A 25,743-nucleotide genomic window follows, 5' to 3' on the forward strand; every position below is an offset into this window, starting at 1 on the left:
TGAAAACGCCGTTTTCGTGTCGCAGTGTGGACAGCGAACCAGGAGCCTTTTCAAAAACGATGACACATTTTAGTCATGTGATGCAGTCATGTGACCAATTAAACTAAGATAGCGGAAGGCATTATACAGTAGTTGTTTTGTTTGCTCTCAATTTTGGCAGACAGAAATGACGCAGGTCGAATCATCTTGCATTTCACATATGCGCAGTACTGGAAGCGCTTTCGGCCGTTTCAGTGTGGATGCAAAACTCTGTGAAAGCGATAGTGTAGACACAAACGCCGTTTTCAAATTTATCCGGGCTAATGTGGACGTAGCCTAGTAGACTCTCCCGATCCCGGGACAGCCATGGGTTTAAATACCAGTCATCAAAACAAAAGGCATTACACAGCTGTTGTTAATAACTTTGAACTTCACCCAAAGAAAGAGTTAACAATCCCTTATCACCTCTTACAGTGGTTGATCCCCTTGTCTCTTTCCCCTCCTAAAAGAGAAACAAAAGACTTCACCACCTATAGAATCTTTCCCCACACTGGTGTCAGGCTTCCTGTGTGAATGCTCCCTACTTTCCAAGATACAATCACCTGACCCCCCACCCACATGATCTGTCTAACGGCGTGAATAAGGTGTGAAAACAGGCATGCAAAAACCACTACTACTAACACAATACATCAATACATAAATGAAAGAAATTCCAATATGAGGCTAAATCACTCTTACTCTAAATCACTAAATCACAATTACTCTTTGAGCCCGTAAGGTTTAATAACAACCATAACTATAACATGTAGGGAACAGTGTTCGAGTTAACAAAATGAGCAGTTACAATACAAGATGAAAGAAGATGAGAGCTTTTGCAAAGCCCAGGAGGAGGCAAATGTGACAGGAAATGTACATTGCAATCTATTCTGTACTGACCAATCAGCAGCATTTTACTGTCTTACCAAATACAGTGATTTCACCGCCTTCATTCAGTGAAATACCAGCAAAGTCCTCAACAAGGAGCAATGTCACGATGGTCATGTTATGGATTATATTGCTTTTTCTTCATCAAGGATGTAAGTGAGCATTTTACTTTACTAAAAATGTTCTAAATTGAGAATTTAATGTCAAATACACGTGTGGCAAAAACCATAACTTTTCTATATTCTAATTCAGACACTCTAGTTCCAGTGAAAACTGTTCAGCTTGGTGAACCAGCGAACATAACATGTGCTTTGCCCGATGTGGTCAAAACTAGAGGAGTCCACTGGTACAAGCAGAGTGTTGGAGATCCTCTCAAATTAATAGTGTCACTGTATGAAACTGCAACACCTCAGTATGGTCAAGAAATATTTAAATCAAGATTTCAAGCACATTTTGATAAGAAATTTAGCAACCTGACCATTTTGAAAGCAGTCCAAGATGATGAGGGAATTTATCACTGTGGAATGATAGAGTGGATTAATCTTGAATGGACTGGAACATATTTGTTAGTAAAAGGTAAGTTAGTCATACACTGTCCTACCTTTATAAACTTTAAAGGTGTTTTAGGTCATGTTATAAAGAATGTATTTGTGCTTTGTATTCCACAGGAAATAATGAGACAGTATCAGATTATACTATTGTTCAATGGCCAACAGTGTTAAATCCACTGCGCTCAGGAAATTCAATGACTCCAGTGTTCAGTCTATTCTGAGTCTGACAAGATGTGTCCCAGAGATTATAATGTGTTCTGGTTCAGAGCTGGATCAGATAAATTACACCCAAGCATCATCTACACTGATGGAAACAGACACAGTGAAAGTGAGATAATATCAGACTCAGAGGAGAGGTGTCTTTATCGCTTCTCTAAGAACGTCAGCTCCTCTGATGCTGGGACTTACTACTGTGCTGTGGCCACATGTGGAGAGATTTTATTTGGAAACGGAACGAAACTGGACATCGAAGGTATTTGGTCTTAAGTACTTTAATCTATACTGTATATAATATATATTCACAGCTGATAACAGTTTTTGAGAATTGATTTTTGTTTTTGTTTTTTTTGTAGTGCAGCCAACACAATCAGGATTTATTTTAACGGCAATATTAATAGTTTGCTTGGCCATTTCTCTCTTTGGAAATGTTGTCCTGATCTGCAACCGAAGAGTATGTAAACCATTTCAAGGTAAGTGTTATAAAAAGCTGAAATTATTTAAAAAGGCTAAAATTATTTCAGTCACATTTTCAAGACCCAAAATGTATGGATTATACAAACATGACAGACGTTATACTGTAAAACTATAAAGAGTCAATTACTGTACATGTTTTCAATGACGATTGAGGTGTAGCATTGTGATTTGTGTTCCTTTGTGTACTTCATTCATAAAAACAAATTTATATAAATAAATAATTTTTGTTAGTGATCATTGACAATTTGTGAGTTAAATGCCACATTAGGTGCACTTCACTACTGTATTTTTTGTTAGAGTGTAATGAATGTAATTTGTTTTGCTATATCAGATACTCCAAACAAGACCTCAAACCAAGCAGTACATGATTGTGTAAGTAACTAAAATTATTGGTATTCAGTTAATATTTGTCAAGAATGCCTTGATATCACTTGATATATGTTTTGATATATATGTCTTGATATGTTTCACTTTTTAAAATGTTACACAGACTAAAGCTGATGAAGAACTAAACTATGCTGCACTGCATTTCTCTGAAAGAAAAACAAGGGGAAAGGGGAAGACTTCCGATTACAAGGCAAACTTACAAGTATATGGCCTTTAAAGACCAGAAATTTAGGTTTTTTTTTTCATTTCTGCTTTGCATATGTGATTTTTGACTGTAATGGCTAGTCGTGCTTTCTGTGATTAAAATAATACTATGTTGATTGATGCAGGTGTTTTTTGTTTGTGTGTGTGTGTGTGTGTGTGTGTTGGGTCACTACAGGCAAGGAATGAATTTCTAAATGTGTTCATAAGGAGTTGTCAGTCAGTCTTTTGAAGGTCAAAATCTTCATACGGCGTGACTTTCCGGACTGATATATTGTAGGAAATTACTTACAGTGCGGAGAGGTAACTGCAAATATGCTTACACACATAGATTATGATTAGAATAAGACTCTGGGTCAGAGAGTCCCGAACATGATATTCTAAACCAACTTTGAATCGCTAGAAGAACAATGGATATTAACATTAGATTAACAAGGCTAGGCAGAGAGGTGTTTTGCTTTTCTGTCTCTTACAGACGAGGGAGCAGATACCAGATGAGGTCACGGAAATGCGAGGATGATTTGGAGCAGACACCAAGACTGCCATCTCCGTGCGGGAGGAAGATAGCTGCTATAATCTATGTTTTTGTCTCACTATATAATGTTGTACAGCCCACTTGAGGGTCATCCTTTTTGTAAAACATGCTGCTGGTTCACATAGAGGTCCACAGTGCCGTGTAAACTTGTAATTTCAACTGCCAAAAGCAAAGTAAATTCTTTTTTTCAAAGACAAACCTTTCTCCTGAGATTCCTTCCAAAAATTCTGAACACAACAATTTGGTTACCCCTGACATGATTTTTGTTTCATTCCTATGAAATAGAAGGAGGAGCTTTCACTATCTTACAATGCTGTGACTGTAGCCATTCCCCAACAGCTGATCGATGATAATGAGTTTGCATTTCAGCAATCTTAAAACTGATCTCATAGCTCATTGTCAATCAGTTAATCAATGGTGCTAGTTTCGGTCAGTATGCCAACATACTGTTTATAAGGTTGGGGAATCCTGCAGGCCAGTCAACAAAAGGAGAGGGAGAGAAAAATAGAGGAGAAGGAGAGGGAGAGAGAAAGGGAGAGAGAGAAGAAACACTAAGAATCTGCTTTATAGTGCGTGTCTGTGAGTATCTGTTTGTACACCTGTCCATGTGAAAGCACTCTCCAAACCATCAACGTGTCTTTTAGACCCCATTCCTACAAAACTGCTCAAAGAAGTCCTGCCATTAATTAATGCTTCGATCTTAAATATGATCAACCTATCTCTAATAATCGGCTATGTACCACAGGCCTTCAAGCTGGCTGTAGTTAAACCTTTACATCTCTAGACCCAGCAGTCTTAGCTAATTATAGGCCAATCTCCAACCTTCCTTTCATATCAATAATCCTTGAAAGAGTAGTTGTCAAACAGCTAACAGATCATCTGGGTTATTTGAAGAGTTTCAGTCAGGTTTCAGAGCTCATCACAGCACAGAAACAGCTTTAGTGAAGGTTACAAATGATCTTCTTATGGCCTCTGACAGTGGACTCATCTCTGTGCTTGTCCTGCTAGACCTCAGTGCAGCGTTCGATACTGTCGACCATAATATCCTATTAGAGCGATTAGAACATGCTGTAGGTATTACAGGTACTGCACTGCAGTGGTTTGTATCATATCTATCTAATAGACTCCAATTTGTGCATGTAAATGGAGAGTCCTCTTCACACACTGAGGTTAATTATGGAGTTCCACAGGGTTCAGTGCTAGGACCAATTCTGTTTACATTATACATGCTTCCCTTAGACAGTACATTAGAAGACATAGCATACATTTTCACTGCTATGCAGATGACACCCAGCTCTATCTGTCCATGAAGCCAGATAACACACACCAATGAGTTAAACTGCAGGAATGTCTTAAAGACATAAAGACCTGGATGGCCGCTAACTTTCTGCTTCTTAATTCAGATAAAACTGAGGTTATTGTACTCGGCCCTGAAAAGCTTAGAAATATGGTATCTAACCAGATTCTTACTCTGGATGGCATTACCTTGGCCTCCAGTAACGCTGTGAGGAACCTTGGAGTCATTTTTGACCAAGACATGCCTCTCAATGGACATGTTAAACAAATATGTAAGACTGCTTTCTTCCATTTGCACAACATCTATAAAATTTGAAATATCCTGTCTCTTAGTGACGCTGAAAAAGTAGTTCATGCATTTATTACTTCCAGGCTGGACGACTGTAATTCATTATTATCAGGAAGTCCTAAAAACTCGCTGAAAAGCCTTCAGCTAATCCAAAATGCTGCAGCATGAGTCCTGACAGGGACTAGAAAGAGAGAGCAGATTTCTCCTGTTTTGGCTTCCCTTCATTGGCTTCCTGTTAAATCCAGAATTGAATTCAAAATCCTGCTCCTCACATACAAGGTCTTAAATAATCAGGCCCCATCTTATCTTAATGACCTTGTAGTACCATATCACCCTATTAGAGCACTTCGCTCTCGCTCTGCAGGCCTACTTGTTGTTCCTAGAGTATTTAAAAGTAGAATGGGAGGCAGAGCCTTCAGTTTTCAGGCTCCTCTTCTGTGGAACCAGCTTCCAGTTTGGCAAATGGAGGGCGCCCTTACTCCCAGCATGGGCGATAGAAAACCGATCGGTGCCTATGCCATTCCCAAAATGCGCTGGCTGATGTCGGGGCAGTGTGAGTACGAGCAAAATGGGTTTTTTTTGCCGATGCCAGTGATGCCGCCCCGAACCACGATGCCACCCCGGGAAACCGCCCGTGTCACCCGTATCAAAAGCCGCTACTGGCCATGATGCATTGAGTTTTTCCTTCCAGTCACCTTTCTCACTCACTATGTGTTAATAGACCTCTCCGCATTGAATCACACCTGTTATAATTCTCCGTCTCTATTCCACAGCATGTCTTATCCTGTTTTCCTTCTGTCACCCCAACCGGTCGCAGCAGATGGCTGCCCCCCCCCCTCAGAAAAAACATGATTTCAGAATCATAGAAATCCACTCAACACTTTAATGTGCCAATGGAATTTATTTAGTTTGATATTTTTCAACAATTATTTGGGTATACCAAATGTGAATTATACAACATGTTTTGTTGGGCCCAAAAATACTACCATAGCTTATGTTGCAGTCAATAAAAGTAACCAGAGGTTGTGTTTCCATAGAATCAGCTGAACAACATGTTTGTTTGTTTTTTAGAAAAAAAAAACGCTTTTATTGGAACTGTTTATTTTAACACATATTAGAAAGGCCACAGTGTCTATTAAAGGACTACAACTCCTGCCCTTCTTGGCTTATGCTGATGGTTGCCGCTGAGTGTGGGAATCTTGTCTAACAGCAGCATACACACAGTCTTGTGATGACTCTCTCCTCTTCCTGTTCCCTCTGTTTACTCTCACTGAGGAGTAATGGACTGTAGCATCAGTCATCATCTGAAATTACAGGTATTTTAGAATTTATGTCATCAACTTCAACTCAAGTAAGATTATTGGAATAGTCAGAAATTACATATGTGCAATATCCATCCATCCATCCATCCATTCGCTACCGCTTATCCTTTTCAGGGTCGCGGGAGGTGCTGGAGCCAATCCCAGCTGTCATGGGGCGAGAGGCGGGGTTCACCCTGGACAGGTCGCCAGTCTGTCGCAGGGCTAACACACAAGGACAGACAACCATTCACGCTCACATTCACTCGCACATTCACACCTAGTGGCAATTTGGATTATCCAATTAACCTATCCCCATATTTTTTTTTAAATATATCTACTATTATTTAAAAAAAAACTTGCAAGATTATTCTAATATTTTGCAATATATCTAAGAATTTTTAATCAGCATTTCTATGTGGTCGGGTCGATAAGTTTTTGCGCAATGAAATTTTTCAGTAATTTTACTACCATCAAAGTGGATTTTAAATCAAGTAAGTGCAGATTTTCAGCTTTAATTAAAGTCTCTCAGAAGTAAAGATGGGCACTTTCACCAATCTGCAAAAGAAATAGGTCTACAAATTGTGGAATAATTTCCAAATAATGTTTCTCAATGTAAAGGGACAAGTCAGAAAATCAATATTGGAGGCTGGTGATTTTCAGGTCTTCAGGTGACACTAGATTAAAAATACAGTCAACACAGTTAAGATGTTTAGTTCTAAAGCCTCCATCTCTAATGGTACGGGTTTGGTTTGTTCTATTAATCCCGTTAATAATTTTACAATTCCATTTGTAAAACTAATTGTATGTGCACCAATTAACTTTATTCCAACACTTTGTATTGTAACAAATTTAACAAGACATTGTGATATCTTTATTATATGTTGTGGGTATGAAATTGCTAATCTCTTTTCCAAAACCATGCTGCAGAATATATAGTAAAAGCATATTTACCAAATCATTTGATTGGCCCACATTTGACACGTCACATCCAGCATGATTGGTCCCACGTATTTCCCCTAAAGAAATACGATTTGGGGATATGATTGGAATAATAGTGTGGTAACATTAAAACAGAAGTTTTAAGCGATGGATCTTTAGTATTTATTTTTGCAATACAATGTTGTGATATGACAACTTTTGCTTTTCAAGCACACATCTACTTCTACAAAATGAAACATAGGAAAACACAAAGGGAAGAAGATGACTACAAGTGTTCCTCTTAGTGTTTACTCACACAAGAATTGTGTAACAAGGTTATATAAATGCAGTGATTTATTTTTATTGTAATCCTGTGTTCTTGTTGTCATCCTGGTATGATAAAGTGAAACAAATATTTGGATCTTAAACATAATTTTAGTTTAAAAATCTATCTTTACACACACACACACACACACACATGCAGTTATGATAAACCCACCTTTGCAATGCTGACAAACATTTATCCCTCTGGGGTACAAAAGAAGAAGCACAATCACAGAAATGCAACAACCTAGCAGAACTCCAAGAATAACGACAACAGAGCCTAATCCTGGTCCTACATTAGTTAAAAGAGAGAGAGAGAGAGAGACTGTTTGATTTAATATGTGATCATGGAATTTATCAGTTGTTGCAGAAACGTTCTTATAATGAACAATATTCTATTTTTGTAGAGCTAGAGACAGCTTATGATGAATATTTGTATTCGTAGCACAGTATTTGTGCTGCTGTTAATGCTTGCGGAAGTTTGGAACATCTATTGAGTCTGCAAAGCATTGGTGACTTTTATGCACTATGCACTATGCTTCTCAACACTCAACAACCCCACACTGTAACTTTATGTGGTTTGCCACTTTGAGGCTTTGTTCCTTCCACTGCAATAAAAACATTTATACTGGAGCATGTAGGAGGAAAGAAATTTCACAAACTGTTGTCACTGTGGCATCCTATTACAGTACCATGCTTGAATTCAACAAGTTTGTAAGAACAATCTGGTGTTTCACAAATGTTTATGAAGGCAGACTGCATGGAGTGTGCTTTGTTTTTTTTTTTATGTACCTGTGGTAATTAAAGTGAAATGATAACTATTAAGATTGAACTATTAATCTTAAATAACTCAAAGATTAGAGGTCTGGAAGGCTAGATGAAACGAGCAGTGGCACATTACATTTGTCTGTACTATGTAACATGAATAAAGTGTGATATTTAGAGACTATCCCAAGCATTGTGCTGCATGAAATTAATAACATTGCATTACAGTACTTAGTCTGATGTTTTTTGTACTATCTCTTAGTAAGTGTTTTATACTTTAATGCAAGATAATTTAAGATTTATAGACAAATACAGATACATACGTGTCTCCACTTTAGTTCCTTCACCAAGCAGGATCTCCCCACATGTCACAACAGCACAGTAGTAAGTCCCGATATCGGAGGAGTTCTGTATCGTTTTGGTCAGGCTGTAGACACATCGTCTCTTAAGAGCCTCATCACTGTTGTTCACGAGAGGGTAAATGATGTTTGGAGCAAAACTTCCAGATCCAGCTCTGAACCAGTACGCTCTGTGGTCATCTGGACATTGGAGTGCTTTTTCTTTGTTCTTGGAGAGAACTGAACATTCGAGTGTCACAGAGCCTCCCAGACGAACAGACTCTTTCTCTGGATTTTGTTTCACGTAGACAGATTTCTGATGATTGTGATCTGTGAATTAAGGCAGATGTAATATAAACTTTTTGTAATTGATTAAACTGATTTGCGTCAGTATCACTGAACTGTTCAGACATTGGTACAAAAAGGGAAACATATTACCTTTCACAGCCAAGAATGTGCCATTGCTGAACATCTGTGAATATGTGGTCCGCGTTTGACAGAAATATGTTGCTTCATCCTCTTTGCTGACATTTCTGATAGTAAATATATCTTTGTTCAATGTGAAACGTGAATCTTTAAATGCATCAGATAAAGTTATTTTGTCAAGAATAACTGAAGCAACACTTTGGGGCAAGTGTCCCAGAGACTGTTTATACCAGTGTAAGGATTTGAACTCCTTCTCAGAAACTTCACAGCCAAAAGTAACATTGTCACCAAGGTCAGCAACAGTCAAAGAGATCAACTGAGGAACCTCTGAAGTTTGAATCTCAGCTGAAGAAGAAAGACAAATAACAACAGAGTTACAACACAAATGGACTAAATCAATGCTATTACATTAGAAAGGTTGTTACATAGCCATCACTGAGATGCACGATGGGTTTCACGAACATTGCAGTGCAAGCAGATGTTTCCCATCATATTTTGCACTTACCTGGTGCGCAAAGAAGAATCAAAGCTGTTATTCTCACAATCATCGTGGTGCAGCACTCTAGTCTCACGCTACTGATCTCTTCTTGCCCATATGGAAGGTTTAGTCACAAGGTTATAAAGGTTTCCAAAGCAGAAATCAGTGATTGGCTGAAATGTAGGAAATTACCCCTCCCCCATTCAGCAAACCTTTGATCAATTTTCATTTGATAAAAGATGTCTTATATCAAATGACATAAAAGTACGTCTTTCTCAGTACCTTCTGGTAGCAGTGTGTTATCAGTTCTCAGTGTCTTTATTAAGGCCACTTATGACTGAAGTTATTGTTTTTGTAATTGTTAGTTGATTATTGTTAGTCACAAGCTCTGTAAATCTTTAACATCAGAAGATACTACTTTGCCATTTTGTATTAGTATTTAAATGATGGTTTATGTTGTGTCTACCAGCACAAATATAAGGATACAAAGATGCAAAAGTTTCACAAAATCATTTTCACTTCTTTAATTTCACGATTTTTCTATAAAAATCATGAATATACCTGCAGTTGATGTAGGGTCATGTCTGACCGTGCAAACTGTTTATGATCACTTAAAAGCACATAACAAAAACGATAATTAGAATTAGTTCACGGTGAGTTTTCTTACTTTAGTTTCACTTCTTAAGGTAGACACAACCCTGCTGTACCTGTGTTAAGCCCTAAACAGGAAGCTTTCTGGCTATATTTGCTCAATTAGGCCAGATATCCACCTGTGATCAAACAATTTTATTAGACACCACAAACTGAGATACAGAAGGGTGAAAAAAGTTCTTGTCACCCTTCCGGATTTCCAATTTTTTGTATGTTTGTCAAACTTATATGTTTCAGATCAGTAAAACAAATTGAAATATTCAACGATATTAAACACAAAATGCAGTTTCTAAATGAAGGCGTTTATTATTAAAGTGGGGAAAAAATCTAAACCTACTTGGCCCTATGTGAATAAGTGAGGAGCAACCACTTTTTCACGCCACAGTATGCTTGCTTCTCTAAACAAAACTTCACTGATTTCTTGGATTGAAATCAATGGTTTGAGCCTTCTTGGATTACTAAGCTCGGTCATTCGCTCTAGCAGGTAAAGGAAACAGTGGTGAGCAGTAAAGCTTCTAGAATTGTAGCCTCCATTTCTCCTGTATGTTTCTATTATAGAGTAACTATGGTGATCACTTCTTTTTCTTCTTTTTGGACTGGTTTTCAACTTTGCTTTGTGTTCTTAGTTTCTTGTTCCTACATAAACACTAAAATAAATATTCTATCTATGTCCCTATGAGGTATTCCTCGCCCTATTGGTGCTGTTAATGGGTGGGACTGTGGTGTTTCATGTCATATACATCAGCGGTCCTTTTTGCGGCACCGATCCGGTTTAATGACAGACAGTATTTTCATGGACTGGCCTTTAAGGTGTCACGGATAAATACAACAAAATAAAATGATACGACCAAGACAAAAACTGTGGTATTTTGTAAATATTATAATAAACACGAATTCACTCTGCAAAACCTTTTTAAAATGTTGCGCCAACAACATTGAGAGTTGGCACATTTCAGGAGAAGCGTTTCCTCTCTGTTTCTTAATGCTCTCTGGTCGCCATGGTAACACGTAAACGTTTATTTCAAAATAAGACACACAACTACAGGACGTGAAAAGACCCAGGTAAACCCAGTTAACAATAAAAACCCTGAAAACCATAAATTTCACACCCGAGCCTCAACTGTCGCAGCCCGGTACCAAACGACACGTCTGTAGCCGGGGGTTGGGGACCCCTGATATACATGTTATGGTGTAACACAAAAGTAATGTGTAATGAATAGCATTCTTAGATATTATATTAGATATTAAATAAAGTACTGCATTACTTTTAATAAAAGTAACAATTAATATATAATACAATACTTTATTTTGGATGGATCAAACTACTGTAGCATTAGCGCTTTGATTGTTTAAGTTTCATTAAAATTCTATGAATGGAGTGTTATTGCTGTCAGCAGTTTGGTGTTTTTAAACCAGACCTGACAAACGAGAAACTTTGTCAGGTCTGCACACCTAAACAGTGGTTATTTACCAGTTACAGAGGTAACCACAGCGTAAATAATGCTTTATGGTTTTCTTGGAATATAATAAGTAAGTATTTACTTAAATCATAGATCAACCATAGAGTAATTTTGCCTGACTTTTAAACAAAGTAATTTCTTTAATTTCTTAATTTTGCAATTAATTTTGCTAACTATTAGAAAATAAATGCTGGATCTAATACTCTTCTGCTCTTTGTCATATTAAAAAAAGCACATATAAAAGTGTTATTAGTCACTGAGCTAGAGCTTCATATGTACATATCAGAACTTTTTTCTCATATCCTCATTATTTTCTGAAATGCCCATGTCAAATCTTAAGGTAACAGCTAAAAAGAAATTCATGCAGAGACACAACGTCCCCTTGCTAATTTGTCAGTAAATCCAAGAGCATGGCACATTTTCAGCTTTTAACTATAATTAATGTTAAAGACTAATTTGTTTTAAGTCTGAATTTCTTTGTGACAATATTTTCCAGCTATGGCTTCAGTTGTCTCCACAAGTCAAGACAACAAAAAGCAAAGTAACATTCAACAGCTTCACTGACAAAAACGACACTTGTGATAAGCCATTTCTTCAGTGGCCAATCGCTGAAGCTGTTTACCCAGCACAGATCTCTCTATGAGCCACTATGAGACATAAAGTGAGAGAAGAGCTACAAAGCACTTAAGCAGGGCTGATTTTATGTTATGTTAGTTTAAACTTGTTATCTTGCCTATGTACACTGAAAAACTGTGTCAGTCTTTCTAATGATTAAACAAAATCAAAACCAGCACCTGCTGCATCTGCAATAAAGTAATATATAGTATGATTTTAATACAAATTTTATTCATGTAATATAAATGTTTCAGTAGCTGTTAATTTAGACAGGCTGAACGTCCATCACTGTGTTACGTGATGGGCATTGGTACATTGGTAAGGATGTCAAACGTACTTTTTTGTTTTTAATTTATCAAATCATTTGAAAAGCCTGCTCTGGGACCAGTGAATGATGAGCGCCTCTCCTCACTTCTTTATAACTGCCAATGAAAAACACCCTACCACAGTTAGATCACAGAATGACCAAGCAGATCTGAGTGTGTGCACATGTCCCTTTATCTCATAACATCTGACAGCTCCTGTTTTGATATGAATATGAGTCATACATAGTGTAGTGTTATGGCAGCTTCCTAAAAATAGATAAAACAGCTACCCAAGTAGCTGGAAGGAAAGCCCCTTTGCATTCATGACCTTGTTTGAAAGCCCAGCCACAGCAGTGCTTAAGTTTCCATGTATAAAATCTACTTGTCTTAGCTAACAAAACAAAATAATAATTGATTATTGGTGCTATGCTTTAAAATATGCAAAAGGTTTTTTTCTGTATGCAGCTATACACGATGTGACCACATGCTGACAGGAAAATTACAGTAAACTAATTGATTGAAATCCATGGCATATTTATGTGTCAAAGGTCTAATCATCAGCAGACTTAAGACCAGCTGTCTTATTTATTTTTAGGTTTGTTTGTTTTTTTCACCCAAGTTCATATAACATTTATGTGTTACACTGGTACATGTGCCTCAGTTGAGTCAAAAGTTCTCATCACTTTCAGTAAACGTAGTTTTGTAACACTGAGAATAGTGTTGTGAAGTGAGTATAGTGGATGGAGACCACAACCACCTCCCCAACTCTGTACGTTGCTGCATGTGTTTCTTCCTGCTTAAGCAGACTGGGTGGGTTATCATTGATAATATGAAGTTTGTAACTGTTCTTTGACAATAACGTTGAATCTAATCTTCTGAATTGGCTCCTTTATCCTTATGCATCTCTGAAATGTTGCAAACACAACACTTTCTGTATTTCTTACCCTACACACGTTTCCTAGGACAGTATATTTACTTATATTAACATAAATTAAATCCTGAAGAGGTTAAAGAGGTTTCCGACGATGAAGCAAGGTGGACAGCTGGCAGCAGAAACCCTTTTGTGGACGAGAAGGTGGCCAGCAATGAATGATGCAGGGCCTCTCTGGAGGTTAGACAGGAGACCAGCAGATACAGAGCTCCACTAGCAGACTGGAAGATAGCCAGTTTCGGGGGTGACTAGCTCATGCAAAAGAGGCAGTAACCAAGGAGGTAGGCTCAGGCAGAGGAACAGACGTCTCTGGGGAGTGCTTGACATTGGTTGACTCAGGAGCTGATTGGTGCCTTGACAACAGGTCCTCTGATAGGCCTGGCGGCTGCTACTCTGAATCTACTTCACCCACCTTCACAAAGCAAAACCTTTTAAACTGTTTTATTATTATTATTATTATTATTATTATTATGATTTTAAACATAAAATTGTATAATTGTCAGATTTTCCTCTGCTCACTCCTCCACTTGCAACCCTATCCTGCTATCACTTCTTTCTGTTACGGTATACCTGTCATGGTCCGGGTACGGAAAGTGAAAACGTTGGGTCAAAATGACCCAGAACCTTGACAATACCATAAAAATTCCAACAATTTAACTTTACCTCGTCAGCGAATGTGTATACTTGCTTGTCTCTTTTTACAAAGTGGTGCTGATTGTTTTGTGTCGTCCATTATTAGACTATAAGGAAAATAAAGACTTGGTCTTTGTAACACCTGCCTCACCAGTATTATGAAAATAACCTTTTTATTTTTGGTTTCTTGCCATATGCAAATGTCATAATATTATGTATGTGTCCACCAAAACCTTCTAAAAATTGGAAATAAAAGCACAGCATTATACATTGTTGAAGCAATCCAGTTGTTCTCATTGGTCTAATAGCATAAAGATAGAAAGCCTTCGTTTTTCTCATGAGAAGAGCAAGCAAAGCAAAGCTCCACACAACAGCTACACTGATAAAGGTTGTGGTGGGCCATTTCTCCGCCCTTTGACCAACCTGAAGCTGTTTACTCAGAACAATCCCCTCACTGTGAGTTTCAACAGGATGTGAGAAAAGAGCTGCAAGGCTTCAGCAGGGTACTCTTAGCTTAAACGTCTGACTTGATTTTATTTTCTTTCTTGCCTTTTAAATTGCAAACATTGTTTGTGCTTTAAAACCACACACAATTGCAAACGTATGCATTTATCATAAAATACAATCTATATGCACTGTTCATACAACTGCATTTAAATGTTTAACTAACTTCATTCATCATTAATTTGAACAAGCTGTCATCTATGCGTGTAGTACACACTTTGTACACACGTTTACATAATTTCCTCTGGGATTAATAAATTATTCTGATTCTGATGATGTACCAAGGATTTCAACCTATAGGTAATGATTTGCGAAACATTTAAAAAGTCCTGCCCTTGCCATAAAGGGCAGGGACAATTCATTATCACCTCCCATCTTTCATTGATAGCCTTAAGAAACACACAAAAGTGTGATTAGAACAGTCATAGTTTGACCAGGTAAGTGTGTGTTCTTTCCTCTTTAACTCTTCCAACAAGAGCTGCTTTTGTTATACATCAAATTGATAAAACAGTGCTGCAAAACCAAGGGAGTGACACAGGAAGAAAAGCCCCCTCGCATTCACACCTGTCTTTGAAAGCCCGACCACAGAAATGCTCAAGTTTCCATGCTTTGTTTGTTTGTTTGTCAGTAATGACTGTGACTTTGTGTTTGCCTTTGTGTGCAAACACAAAGACAAACACCAGGCAGGTTATGTTATGCAGGTTATGCAAAGAGCGACAAAACATTTCTAGAGAAAAAAACACAGCTATTTATCTTTAAAAGGTAATATTTACTTCTCAAATCCTTACCCTTTAGTATATACACGTGAATATATCACATGTACAGAAGCTGGGCACAGAATTGTTTCAGGGAATTACTCATTTATTGCTTGACAAAACTCCAGCGCTGCTTGCACTGTGCAGTTTTTTTCTCTCGTTGCAGGCATGAACAGTGAAGCAACAGACAGGAAATGTGGCCTCAGAGAGGGGGCTGTGACATGCAACACATTGATCTCTAGCCCAGGCTGAACTTGAACCAGTGACATTGTGGTTTTGTGCTACCATATTAAGAACATCTTTGTCAGACCAACATGTATTGGCTTGTGGTCCACAATACGTTGACCTGATTAGACCACTAACAGACCAGAACACTGAGGACAATATCCTACTCTGACACAGACTGCAGCAATTTTGACATTTTTTTTGTCACTAGGTGTACAGTAGTTCTGCTTGAAACTGACACACACAATTTGGGTCATTTTAATGCTATTTTAGTGGACTGCTTTTCAGTGGTAGTTTTAACCCTATTGCTTTCATTTCTCTGACACATTAAAGAGAAGGTAAGACAGACTACAGTGGGTTCAGGTGTCTTACAATTTTTGTTTTTGGTCTAACACACAAGCGACTTGTGTTAAAGTCTCTGTAATCAGAGTTGTTTGCCAGTGCAACATCAGTCTATTTTCAGTTAAAAACAAAAGGTTCAATTCAATATTTTTCAGTATTACTCATATTAGCTGACCCGTAGCAGCCAAGTCAACCCCTACTCTTCCCTACCTGTTCTTGATGTTTATAGCTTGTTTTATGCACAAAATGAAATTAATGTAATTAATGTAATGTCTTGAAATATTGCTTTGCCACAACTGTCATATTTGTCATTTTGTGCAACAGGTGTTTCCCTTCTTTTACGCAAAGACCTGTATAGTAAGAGAAGTAAAACGTGCAGCTGCCCAGCTGTGATTGGTGTTGTCAATCTTTTTTTTTTGCCTTCCCGTTTGGTTCTTTAGCAGTCAGAATTATTATCTGTAGGCCAACAAAGATACCCAACGGATTTACTTTACCAACTGGATCATCACGGTCTTGCCATATTGGTCCTTTTGATTGACCTTTGTTATTATTATTTGTTTATTTTATTTTATTTTCAGTTGTTACAGACGGGCCAGACGTGACTGGGGTATAGGAAAGGGAGAAAGAAAGACAGAGAGGGAGGGAAAGAAAAACAGAGGGAAAGAGGGACAGTGAGAAGCACTTACCAAAAAAATCACCTGGATCAGCTGTTGAGAGAAGAAGAAAAAAAAAGAGAAAACAAGCAAAAAAGAGAGCAACATAATAAACACAAAACCATTGCAATAATCTAGCTAAGTGTAAATAACAGTAAATACTAAATATTGAACATTTTTGTGCAGCACGCAAGACCGACAGCGCACAATGTGCTTTGAGATAGCAGCCAAGAAAGGTATAGTTTGTGTTTGTGAACACCCATGTGTACACCTGTGTGTACACCTGTGTGGATGAGCGTGCTTGCATTCAAAAGGTTTCTTCAGGTAATGATCTGAGGGTGTGGGGAGCAATGGCCTTGTCCCCCAGCGCATGAAGCAGGTATGGAGGAGCCCCAGACATTCAGAACCCCAGAGTGCGAGAACCCAAGGACAACCATCGGAGGGGCAACCGTGACACCCTGTTGGGAAGAGCTGAGGAGAGCCCCAGACGATGGGTCAGCCAGCAGCCATGGAGCAGAAGCCTGAGGGGACTGCAGTGATGTGCCCACAGGCTCTGCTGGCAGCCAGCTGTGCCAGAGTGGACTGACCAAGCAACAGGTGCCAGGCCCTGCCAAGCAGCCACCGGGAGTGAGCCAGTACATACCTGAGCGCCCAGCCCCGGACACCGAGAACCACCAACACAGGGAGTGTGGTGAGGGGAGATCTAGGAGTCTAAGACCTGACCTGACATACAGACACAGACAAGCAGGCACACACAGACACACACGTTCATTCCCACCCTCATGCAGACATATACAAACACTCGGCACTGACCCTACATAGAGATAGACACAAATGGACACTGTAGACAAAATCACAGTCCCCAAACTTACTCTAGACCCCAGGTCCAGGCACGGCCACCCCCAGACCTAGACCGAGGAGTTGTTACCCTTTTCCCTGGGGTGGAGACCAGATAGTAGCACGAAGGCCCTGCATCCCAGACCCCAATCGGATGGCCAACTCCTCCTCCCAGCCCCTCCACCCCAATAGCTAACAGAGAACGGGGCTGTGTGAAGATGTGTGGTCAATCTACAACTTAAAAGGCTATTAAAAGGCTCCTTATGTCGGGTGTAGCCTGAAGACCATACCCTACATAAGGAGCCAAGATCGAAAACCCCAGTTGGAGATAATATATTCCCCAAACAGAGAATCTATATCTTGTTTAAAACATGCTATAAATAAACAGGAAAATTAATGAAAATGTGGTACGTCCAGCCAATGTGAATCAAAACTTGTAACATAACCATAAAATATAGATATTTTTGTTGCAAAGAAAACGTTGAGTTCAAGCTTGGCACAGCTTACTACGCCATTTCTCGTAAAGTATCTTATTTTTTATATCAGTAGACAGCCTTGTTTGTTTGTAAGTTTGGCCTTAGTTCACTCTAACATTATGCTAAATGCCTGTGTTTTTAAATCTGTTGATTATAAATATAACATTTATTCATTGTTGATAAGTTGGTTCTATTGCTGCCTGAAACTTGGGGAAAATTTATGCTTTTTCATGGGTCACAACTCCCTAGATGAGACGTAACACCACACGTTGCATTGCACTTATATCCTGTCATCATCGTGGAGGGTGTGGTCTTATTGGTTGGCTCACACATTAGGAAGGCGGGGTTGGTGCCTTCCTGATGTGGGAAGGCAATGTCATCAAGGACAAGAAAACCTAATGTGTTCTTTCTGTAGTTCACACATTATAATAAACTATGAACTTTGACGATCAGGATGCAGATGAGATTCTGCGTCACTGATTCTGGTTATGCTGTTCAATGATAGACAGTTGAAAACATAAAGTTATATTTCTTAATGGGTCTTACAACAATGGAAAGAACTTTTTTTGTTCTGAAAATTAAAACAAGCTTATCACGAACTCTTTTCAGTAGATTTTTTAAGCTTTAAATAGGTGTTTAAAATGTTCATTAGATCTGCCTTTTCTTTGGGAGTTCTCAGGAATTTGTAGTAATTTGTAGTTTCCCTTTTTAAGTGTCATTTTTCATATGATCAAAAATTACACTTATGCAGTATTTTTAAATATTTTAAATTTAAATGAGAAATGTTTCACCGTTTCTCCCACTGAAAACATTATGTCCTTCACTACCACTTCCTTAACTGGATGACTGAGCCTGCATCATGAAATTATTTTCCATGTTATTTATGTGATATTTCAATTTCTTTATGCAGCAGGGATACACCTCTCAAACAATCTAGCAAGTAGACTAAACCGTTTTCTGTAATTTGTTTTCTTCTGTTGGTTTCTTAAATAACATGTGAATGTTAATTACCACAACAATCAGGTGCAATATTGATCAAATTCCAATGGATCACAACTTTATTTGGTTGTTTAGCTAGGCATAATCAATATGTATTGTTAACCTTAATTAGACTAGACAACATGTTTTTTGCAGACAACTTCAATCTGCAAAACCTGTAATCAATAATCAAACGATAACTTTTATTAATGATTTAAAATGTTGTTAGTTTTTAGTCTTTGGGTCTTAAATTTGTATCTCTTAAAATGTTCATGTGTTTCACTTGGAAATATAATTGTGGCTCTTTAGTTTCAATATCAATGTGAATTTCAATATGAAAGTTATAAAAAATGTTTTTGCACATTTCTTTCCAGCTGAGAGTCAAAATTATTCTTTCATGTATTCTTTCTGTAAGTTTCATTTTGAGAAAACCCACAACAAGTCTTAAATATGACATGACACAACCTACATTTGGTGTTGTTTCATGTGCTTAGGTTGGAAAGATGGTTCATATTGTTTCCACTACGGTAATGCAGTGAAAAACCAACGAAACGAGAAGCCAATCAGACTGCTCTGAGAGTGTTTCCTCCCACTTCATATGATTATATTTAGATGGATCATTTAAATTACGTTTTTATTACAGCAGTATCAAGTCAAAACACCAGAAATGAGGGTTATGTTTTATTTATTCCTGATGCTCAATGTTGGTCGTAAGTATATGGAGAGATAATATTTACTGCAGATATATATTTAAAGTAATGAAATTTAAGAAATTTAAAAGGACAAACAAAATTCATGATGACTGACTGGACTGATTTTTTTCCCTTTTTGTTTTTGGTCAGGTTGCTCAGATGAACAGACTTTCGAGACAAAGACTGTTTACGTTGGGGAGAATATTAACCTGACGTGCCCCCGTAGAGATGTAGGAACCTTGTTTTGGATCAAGCTTGTTTCTGGAGATTTTCCTAAAATCTTAGGAAGATCATTTAGCTCTCAGAGTGCTGATCAGCGCATTAGAACTGTAACAGATCCTGGAATATTTGATCTGTATATTACAAAAGCACAGCAGAGTGATACAGGAGTTTACATCTGTATGAAAACAGCAAATCGAGAACTAACATTTTTGAATGGAACCTACTTAAAAGTTCAAGGTAAGTAGACAAAAACCTGAAGAATTTTTGTAGATTCCTGTAAAATTTGTAAATTTACATTGATTGTTTGCTCATTTGTGCATGGAGGTATGTATAGGCGTACCGCCGTGCGAATACCAAATAGTTAATATAAAAACAAAAGCAAAGCTTTTTATTGAATTTTGCTTTTAAAATAACAAGTGATTTTGCACATTCTTTTTAATTACTTAGGACCTGAGCCTCCTTTCACTACAACTCCTCCACCTGATTCTGTCCATCAGGAACACACAGTCAATCTTCAATGTTTGGTCCTCCATGACTTCCAGAATAAAACATGTCCAGTAGATGACAACGTGTTCTGTTTGAGTGCAGAACCACATCAATCTAACCCGGGTTCTAATTATACTCATGTGAATGGTGGAGATGAATATGAAAGGAACTCAGAGGCACTCTCCACAAAAAGATGTTTCTACAGCTACTTCAGAAACTTCAGCTCTTCTGATTCTCAGACGTATTACTGTGCTGTGGCCACATGTGTGGAGTCTTTTTCTCGAAATAAAACAACAGGCGATGCTGAAGGTAATTGAGTAGTATTTTTATATAATGGAGCAATTAGAGGATTTGTGCATTTCATTACATTTTAGTTTTTTATCTATTCTGTAATGCCTAATCAAATAATTGAAAAATACTTTTGGTAACACTTTTAATTACTGTTAACTTTCATTATTTCTTTTTTTTATGTCAGCAGTCAAGAAAAGCTGCTCAAAGAAGGACAATACAATTCTCTATCTGTTATGTGTCGCTTTGGCTATAAGCCTGATTGTTATAGCCTGTCTAGTTTATTCAATCAAGAAGCTAAAGAAGAGTTCATATGTATATTCTAATGGTAAGCAAAGTCAGTCCCATCACATCAAGCAATCAATACTAGGAAAATATAACCTAATTTTACTGCTTTTTTTTTTTTTTTTAAATGACAATACAGATGCAGTTGCCCTGCAAAGAAATGTAATTTCAAGTGGTGACCAGGAAAATCAGCAGGTAATTATAAGGACAAACAGAGCCATAAGCTTCCAGCATGTTTACCTGTGTAAATATTAACATGTGCTGCTTCCTCAGACAGATGCGGACTTGTTGGTTTATTCGGCACCAACTTTTAAAAAAGCGAGCAAATCGGGGACAAAGGATACAAAACCTGCAGAGGAAGAGAGCATCTACACTGATGTCAAGGCTCTTGGGCTGGATTAAGCTCTACTAGCATCATGGATGTGGACATATATTTCACTTTTGTTGTTTGTTAGAAATGTAATTATTTGTATATTTTTGACACTGCATTTCCAGTTTATGTGCAAAGACTAAAAAGTATATTATTAAGCTATTTTAGAGATGTAAAGAGTATGAATCCCATCTATGAATGGTTTTAATCTCTGTTGTTGTGTTCTTTAATATTATTTAGTATATTGATGTGTTTCTCTGTAATCCACATGAATGCATTATTTTCACATTGTTTTAATGAAAGTAAAAAGTGGTTACAGTGGATATGCAGTTTCCTGTTTGATAGTAAATAAAGTTTAATACAACAATATAACACAAAATATCAACAGTACAAGAAAGTCACTAATTATTTAATTAAATTTCTTAAAACAGAGTCAGTGTGGCATTTTTTCTTGTATGTGTATATTTTTAGCTATGAACTTAAATTTAATTTAATAAACTTAAATTTTGACAATAACTCAGTTAGTCTAGGCTACTCTGAAAAAAGTAAAAACTTGCCGACTTTCCTTACTCCAGAGGTAAGGCCTAGTGGCTTCATAGTATAATAATTCAAAAAACAAAAACGCTTCATGGGTCATAAGCTAGTGTACCCTTTCTGCTTGTTCTAAACCCTGATAAATGGGAGCATTTTGTCAGGAAGGGTATCCAATATAAAAACTATGCAAAATCAAGCGTGTGACCCATCTGTGCTGGATGCTGTGGCTGTACCTTGGGTGAAAAAGGCAGCAGCTAGAAGTATCTAAATCAGAGGTGGGGCCTGATGGTTTTATTTAAGTTTCTGTCAGTCATTATGGTTATACCCAATTTTAAAATCACAGTAATCAGACTTCGACAACAGTCAAAATATCTGGAATTCCATAAAGTGATTATAAACCAAGTTTTGTTACATAGTGACAAAAAGGAAAGAATGAGTCCCAGTCTGGGGCTTGTTGAGCCTTGATCCTTGTGGGAGATGGTCACCACTCTCCACTGGACAGTTCTACCCCTTCCTGGGATGCAGGTACTTGTTGGTTCTGGGGCATGTGGTTATTTTGACTTCTGCTCAGCAATCTATACTCTATAGAGCAAAAAGCTAATGATGTATGTCTTTGCAAATACAATACTTACTGATAAACAATAAAATACTATTTTGATGAATGAATTTTAAATTGTGTCTTTAGACATTTTGTTACTAGCAGTCTGTCTCAAAAACACATAATTTGTTTCCATTTCTTTAGATTAATCAGCATCTATCCGTCCATCCATCCGTCTTCTTTCGCTTATCCGGGGCCGGGTCGCAGGGGCAGAAGCACCTCCCCAGCCACCCTCCCCAGCTTGTCCGGGGGGACACCAAGGCATTTTCAGGCCAGCCGAGAGATATAATCTCTCCAGCGTGTCCTGGGTCTGCCTCTCCCGATGGGACATGCCTGGAACAACTCACCCAGGAGGTGCCCAGCAGGCATCCTTGTCAAATGCCCGAACCACCTCAACCTTGTGAATCTGCATGACTTCATAAAATTGTATTAGTAATAGTAATATTAAGATTAATATTAATAATATTATTTTAATAATATTTAATTAATCTGATCACCTCCTTATCCCGACAAACTGCTCTGACAACAGAACTCACTGCAGGACAACAAATGTCCTACCTCTGCTTGGTCATAAAGCCATGTTCATCTTACTAAAGCTACCTAACAGACTACAAATGAGAGGAAAGTTGAACCTCATGAATGAACTAACATTTATTTCCTCCATTATCATTTAAATATGGTGGGAACTTTGTTTATGGCATTTGCAGTTATTTATGAAGATCTTTGAAATGTTCACTATTGTTTTGTGATAACATTCATATTTTATTATAAATGAAGAAGCTGCCGTACATTTAAGTGAAGCTACTCTGTGGCTCCACTTGCTCGGTGTATTGTTCTCTCTTAAACCTTCTTAAAGACTTCGACTCTGGTCCTACATACATTTAATAATTTGCAAACCTGAGATGGGTCATGTTTGCATCTGGAAATAAATATTTGTCTGTTCTGTATTGTCATTTTTGTGTCATTTTTCTGATGTGAAGATGGCTGAGGCTTTTTTTGAATCTTGAGTTATTTTAATTGTATTTATAAATGCTTCATAAGGCAAAAAATTCTTATCACTTTGGTGAGGTCACATAAAATACTAACAACTGAATTAAACATGAATTACAATATGAAATATGTATTTATAAAGCCTCTATTAACACACTTACAAACATATATATATATATATAAAACAATTACCCTCTCACTCCTGTGGGCGGTCTTGCCCTTTCACTCCTCTACCAGAGGCCTGGGAGCTTGAGGGTCCTGCGCAGTATCTTTGCTGTTCCTAGGACTGCGCTCTTCTGGACAAAGATTTCCGAAGGTGTTCCTGGGATCTGCTGGAGCCACTTGCCTAGCTTGGGGGATCACTGCACCAAGTGCTCAGAATACCACTGGGACCACTGTTACCTTTACCCTCCACATCTTCTGGAGTTCTCCTCCCAACTCTTGGTACTTCTCATGTTCCTTCTTCCTGATTGTTGCTGTCATTCGGTGCAGCTACAGCTATCACTACGGCCGTCTTCCTCTGCTTGTCCACCACTCCTGTTCCAGTTGGTTAGCCATCAACAGCTTGTCTGTCTTTAATTGGAAGTCCCACAGAATCCTAGCTTGGTCATTATCAGCCATCCTAGGGGGCATGTCCCATTTTGACCTCTGGACTTCCAGACTGTATTGTTCCTGCATATTATGCCAGCCATTTTATTATGGCTTGGTTTTAGTTAAATAACTAACGCCTGGTCCGTGTAAAAGACCAGGGCTTTCATTACAAGAAATAAATAATTTCCAGACTAGTTTCAGTTAGGATTTGGACTCGGCTGCTATTTGTCAATTATTCTGTTTATAACCTGTAAGGACAAAATTTCAAGTACAGCTAAATGATAGAAGGTTTCAAGGTTAGTGGCCTTTAAATCTTTACAAACCTAGGATTGAAGCCAAGGGTAATTGGGTATGAATGAAAATTACCAGTGGTGGTGGTTCTACACTGAAAACGATAAGATGCCCATTCTCTGTTTTAGGATAAGTTGCTTCGTGTGTCTTCCTTTTAAATTGGGGAGGAGTGGAGCAGCACACATATAAATGGATTACTACAGTGTCTGGAGTGATGCTGAGAGCAGAACTGTATATTCATTCATATTATGAATGTGTGGTTAAAAGGTTGTTGGTCAGTAAGCTGAGAAAAGTGGTATATCATTTCAAATACATTAATAACAAACAAAAAACAGATGTTGTGAATACAGAGTAAAAACTATAAGCGCATTTACCTATATCTAATATTTTATGATTGACAGATTTCAGGACCATTTGTGTCTTGTTGTATTTTTAATATATTTAATTTCTCTGGAGGACTTATTGTCTGTTTGTTGAGCTTCTCCGTGTGAGAAAAGATCTGACCATCAGAAGACATGTGTTTATCGCTTCTCTAAGAATATCAGCTCCTCTGATGCTGGGACTTACTACTGTGCTGTGGCCACATGCAGGGAGATATTATTTGGAAGTGGAACTACACTGGTTATTCAAGGTACGTTATCATTACTCTATTAATTAGAAAATATGTCACAAATTGCACTTAACTAGTCATTTTTAGTTTGGTTTTTTTTATTGCACTTTGGCATTCATCTCATCTTTTCCTTTTATTTTTAATATGATTGCAGAAAGCAGTGTGAGGTCACAGATAGCTAGTAGAGTTGTTTTCTTGCTCTGCGCTGTCGTGGTTATAAGTCTGATTGTTATTGCTGTCCTCATTTACACAATCAAGATAAACAACAGTGATCATCCCAAAGGTAATTTAAGTTAATCATAATTCTCTTTTTAATAAAAGCATATAAATCTTGAGTTTTATCCATTGTTATCTGTATTTTCCACAATCAAGCTGCTGACCTGCAGAAAATCTTTAGTGATGAGAAAAAACAGCAGGTAAAGCAATTAAAGCTAAAAATATTTTTATAATTTTTTCTTTTTTAAGTTTTTATGTTTCTAATATTTTTTATGCACTGCATTTTCCCAGAATGAGGACACATGGATGTTTTCTGCTGTTGTCTTTACCACGCTGAAAGTTGACAGAAGTATAACAAAGAGTGCAAACGCAGTGACGAGGCAGCAGATCTATATGGCTGCCAAGACTTTTGGGCTGGATTAGGTCTATATATGATGCCTTGGTATTAAATAATCTTCTTTATGTTTGCTTAGAGCTAATTGTTTCTTTTATAATGTGGCTTTGTGTACATATTATTATCAGCATGTTTAAATGCACTTTGATTGATCGCAACTTAATAATGAAAATGTACATGTTTGTATGCATGTCAAGATCCGCCCTGAACAGCAGCGTTCCTGGTTTAGTCTGGAATGTATGAGGTTCAGATAGTTAGGGTGCATACCAAATAAGCGCATACCCATTAAAATAAAAACAAACAGACATTTGTGAAAGCAAGGGATTATCATTCTTGGTAATTATGTAGTAAATATGCAAATTAAATCTGTACCAACTGCATTTTTTAAATTTCATTTTTATGATGT

General features: G+C 37.6%; 2 protein-coding genes and 1 pseudogene across 2 annotated transcripts; 2 read left to right on the forward strand and 1 right to left on the reverse strand.

The window, feature by feature from the left end:
* The first annotated feature begins 1,012 nt into the window (after nucleotides 1-1,012).
* On the forward strand, nucleotides 1,013-25,366 carry LOC146392946 (uncharacterized; annotated as a pseudogene).
* Nucleotides 5,752-9,482, reverse strand: LOC146392947 (uncharacterized). Its single transcript, XM_084907948.1, has 6 exons — nucleotides 9,433-9,482; nucleotides 8,940-9,272; nucleotides 8,487-8,831; nucleotides 7,574-7,690; nucleotides 7,108-7,172; nucleotides 5,752-6,159 (listed from the first exon to the last, which is right to left on the reverse strand). The coding sequence occupies exons 1-6, from the start codon at nucleotides 9,473-9,475 to the stop codon at nucleotides 6,022-6,024; spliced, it is 1,041 nt and encodes a 346-aa protein (XP_084764074.1). The 5' UTR covers nucleotides 9,476-9,482; the 3' UTR covers nucleotides 5,752-6,021.
* On the forward strand, nucleotides 19,619-21,260 carry LOC146392948 (uncharacterized). The gene is made up of 5 exons (XM_084908092.1): nucleotides 19,619-19,921; nucleotides 20,132-20,479; nucleotides 20,649-20,785; nucleotides 20,870-20,938; nucleotides 21,017-21,260. Exons 1-5 carry the CDS (start codon nucleotides 19,864-19,866, stop codon nucleotides 21,143-21,145), a joined length of 741 nt encoding a protein of 246 aa, XP_084764218.1. The 5' UTR covers nucleotides 19,619-19,863; the 3' UTR covers nucleotides 21,146-21,260.
* Nucleotides 25,367-25,743: the final 377 nt, after the last annotated feature.

Source organism: Perissodus microlepis, chromosome 2 (genome assembly GCF_051167445.1).
Source record: "Perissodus microlepis isolate ML-2025 ecotype Zambia chromosome 2, ASM5116744v1, whole genome shotgun sequence".
Classification (NCBI taxonomy): domain Eukaryota; kingdom Metazoa; phylum Chordata; class Actinopteri; order Cichliformes; family Cichlidae; genus Perissodus; species Perissodus microlepis.